Raw genomic sequence first — 3,314 nt, forward strand, 5'->3', positions numbered from 1 at the left:
TTTATTCTGGGAGTGACACTCTACAATTATTATCTTTGAAAACTGTGGCAGTATGGAGTTGTCCCAACATGGAGTTTTTCTCCCATCAAATTCAATCCCTTATGGGAGTTACGTTATCCTTGGACTAGGAAGCGGGGTATTTACCCCCTTCAAGAGATATTAACACCATAATAAAAAGGATCTCAGAACGAAAGGTAAAAATTTAAAAGATTTTTTGAAAGCCTTATATTATTGAATGCTTATTAACAAGTAACTTAGAAGATAACCTTTTGCTATATTTACAGGAGTTTTTGAAGCAGTGGACAAGGAGTGTTTTTTTGATAATCTTGAGCTACAGAATTGTACTCTGCCATGCGCAATTCCATCTATTATTCTTGCTCTTCTGAAGAGCTTAAAAGAGTTGGATACGGGATAGTACAATAGAGGTGCTTTTTTATATGAATGACACTGAAATTACGAAAATAGCATCCCAGTTGAGGATTTTGACCTTAAAAGGGCTATCGAAGCTAACACATGTTTGGGAAAAGAAGAAAAATGGAGTTCTCGTCTTTCCAAATCTGCAACAGGTCATTGTTAGCAATTGTAAAAAGTTGGAAACGCTATTTCCTGCTTCCTTGGCAAAAAATTTTAAAAGTCTGAAAGGAATTGAAATAGAAGATTGTGCTAAGTTCCAAGAAATTGTTGAAAAAGAAGAATCCACAGAAGCAAAGTTTGTGCTCCCTTGTTTAGAGAGGTTGATTCTTTCTTCCTTGCCACAACTCAGTTGCTTTTACCCTCAAACATTCACTTTGGAATGCCCAACCTTAAATATATTATCTGTGTTGAGGTGTGAAGGATTAGAGTTGTTTCAAAGTCAACATTCCATGGGTGAGGGTATTTCAGTTAAGAGACAACCTCTTATTTCACGTCTAGAGGTAAGTGCACATCAAAGAGTCTACACTCTCAATTTTTTTTTCCTTTTCTGGTTTCGCTTAATTTCTATTGAATTTGATTTTGCTTTAATTGTTAGGACATTTCAAACCTGAGAGAATTGAAACTTGATTGGAAACATATTCTGGCATTAAGATCAAGGCTTAGGTCTGAAAAATTTACTGGCGTCTTCAAACTTGTGAATAAAATGAGTCTGCTCTTAGACGGTGATGTGAGTGAAATGCTTATAATGGTCAATGAAATACTCCATAGAGCACCCAACTTAATAGAAATGGTTATACATATACTAAATTGCAAAAATTCAGAGATTTTCTTTGCTCAAAACCCCAAAATTGGTGAGGATGGGATGCTCTTACAGTTACGAATATTGACACTATTCCAAGTAGCTGCTATCAGGTCCATCCAGTCAGAGAACTCATCATGGTTAAACACAATCTGCGAGAACCTTCACGAATTAAATGTCTTCAATTGTCCTCATGTTGAAACAATTGGAGTGCATTCTACTTCTAAAATGTGCTTTTCTTTTCTGAAAAAAGTTAATGTATCTCATTGTCCCCCCAATTGTAGTATTTATTTAGATCTTCAGTCGCAAAAAAGTTAGTGAACCTCCAAGAGATCCTAGCATTAGGATGTGAATCACTAAAAGAAATAGTGGCCAAAGAGGAAGATGAAGATGAACCCAAAGGTGAGTATAAATATGAAAATGAGATAATATTCACCAAGCAGAAAAAAGTTTTTCTTGCAGATTTTCTTAACTAATTTGCAAGAAAAATCTCATGTATGAGAACTTTTACTAGTGATTTCATGATTTCTTATATGATTGAATTATGTCTTGTTGGTATCAAATATCTAGTTTCTCCCTTGTGACGAAATTTAAGAAAGGTTTTTTACGGGACTTTCTTTACAGTAGCAATATAGGTCAAATCTATTTAGGAATGACAACTAAACTCGTCTTAATAGATATTGTCGAACCTCATCTACATTTCATAAGAAATTTTTGCTTTAATTGGACATGAGTAATATCCACTTTTTTGAATTGGTTATGGGAATCTGGATGACTATGCACATATTAACCCGTCTCCATTCTCGTCCTAATACACATCCCCATTCCTGTTTAAATTACTAAAAGTTAATAGTTTATTAGATAATCTACAATGAGGCTATGATAGGGACTAGTGTGGAACAACTTACAGAACTGAAAACAGAATAAAGGCGAACGAAGATGAGGCTATGATAGGGACTAGCGTGGAACCAAAACTTGGAAACAGAAAGGAACACAAGGGAGCTTGAGTTTCAAGTCCTACTTACCCGGTGTGGGATGTTCAGCGGATTCGGAGGGGAAAGATGTGCCCTGACAAAGCTCGTTGCTTCAGTAGTGGAAGAGAGAAAGGTTCTTGTTTCAGGGAATAGGGCAGAGTGAGGGGGCTAGGGCTGGAAAGGGTTTAGGGCACCCTATGGGCTGGCCTTAAGCCCAACAAAATAGGTTAGGCCCTTAAACATTAGGGACAGGAAAAAAAGTGGGTCTTACATTCTCTCCAACAACAAAAATTTTCGACCTCGAAAATTAAGACTTATCAGAAAATAGATGGGGATGTGACTTCCTCATATCCTCCTCTAGCTCCCAAGTAGAGTCACCTGTCCTCCGGTCCCAGATGACCTTGACTAGATTGACGGGTTTTCCCTGGCGTTTCTCAACTCGGTGATCCTCAAAAGCAACTAGTTGCACTTCCATCGTGAGGTTCTCCCTGATTTGTACATCCTCGGCTTCCAACACATGAGATGGGTCAAATACATACTTCCTCAATTGTGAGACATAGAATACCGAATGGAGATTGACCAACAAAGGAGGCAAGGAAATCTCATAAGCCACATGCCCAATCCTCCTCAAGATTTGATAAGGGTCAAGAAACTTAGGAGAAAGCTTCCTTGAGCAGATAGCCCTTCCCACGCCAGTGGTTCGGGTCACTCTCAAGAACAAGTGATCTCCAACCGTGAATTCCAAGGGTCTCCTCCTTCGGTCTGCATAGGCCTTCTGCCTACTCTAAGAGGCCTGTAACCTATCCCTCACCATCTTCATCTTCTCTGTAGTCTGTTTCAACAACTCTGGTCCAACCAACATTGCTTCTCCATCTTGGTACCAACATAGAGGGGTCTTGCACTTCCTACTATAAAGAGCTTCATATGGCATCATGCCGATGCTTGCATGGAAACTATTGTTGTAGGTGAATTCTTTCAAAGGCAAAACTTCATCCCAAGCACTCAAATGATCCAACATGTATGTCCTCAAGAGATCCTCAAGCGACTGGATCGTTCTTTCAGACTAGCCATCAGTCTGGGATGATAGGTTGAGCTCATGGTTAACTTGTTACCCAAAGTGCTTTGTA

General features: G+C 38.7%; 1 protein-coding gene across 1 annotated transcript; it reads left to right on the forward strand.

Annotated features, from left to right (window-relative positions):
* Window positions 1–335: 335 nt before the first annotated feature.
* Window positions 336–2,350, forward strand: LOC114165565. Its single transcript, XM_028050154.1, has 3 exons — window positions 336–914; window positions 1,010–1,353; window positions 2,257–2,350. The coding sequence occupies exons 1-3, from the start codon at window positions 438–440 to the stop codon at window positions 2,348–2,350; spliced, it is 915 nt and encodes a 304-aa protein (XP_027905955.1). The 5' UTR covers window positions 336–437.
* The last annotated feature ends 964 nt before the right edge of the window (window positions 2,351–3,314 follow it).

The sequence above is a fragment of the Vigna unguiculata genome, chromosome 10, assembly GCF_004118075.2.
Source record: "Vigna unguiculata cultivar IT97K-499-35 chromosome 10, ASM411807v1, whole genome shotgun sequence".
Taxonomy (NCBI): Eukaryota; Viridiplantae; Streptophyta; class Magnoliopsida; order Fabales; family Fabaceae; genus Vigna; species Vigna unguiculata.

Excerpts from the sequence above, each read along its gene's own strand:
- LOC114165565 (XM_028050154.1), top strand. The coding sequence starts at position 438 with ATGAATGACACTGAAATTACGAAAATAGCATCCCAGTTGAGGATTTTG. Across the intron at positions 915-1,009 it reads CTCTTATTTCACGTCTAGAG|GACATTTCAAACCTGAGAGA; the intron begins GTAAGTGCACAT and ends TTTAATTGTTAG. Across the intron at positions 1,354-2,256 it reads CAGTCAGAGAACTCATCATG|CGGATTCGGAGGGGAAAGAT; the intron begins GTTAAACACAAT and ends TGGGATGTTCAG.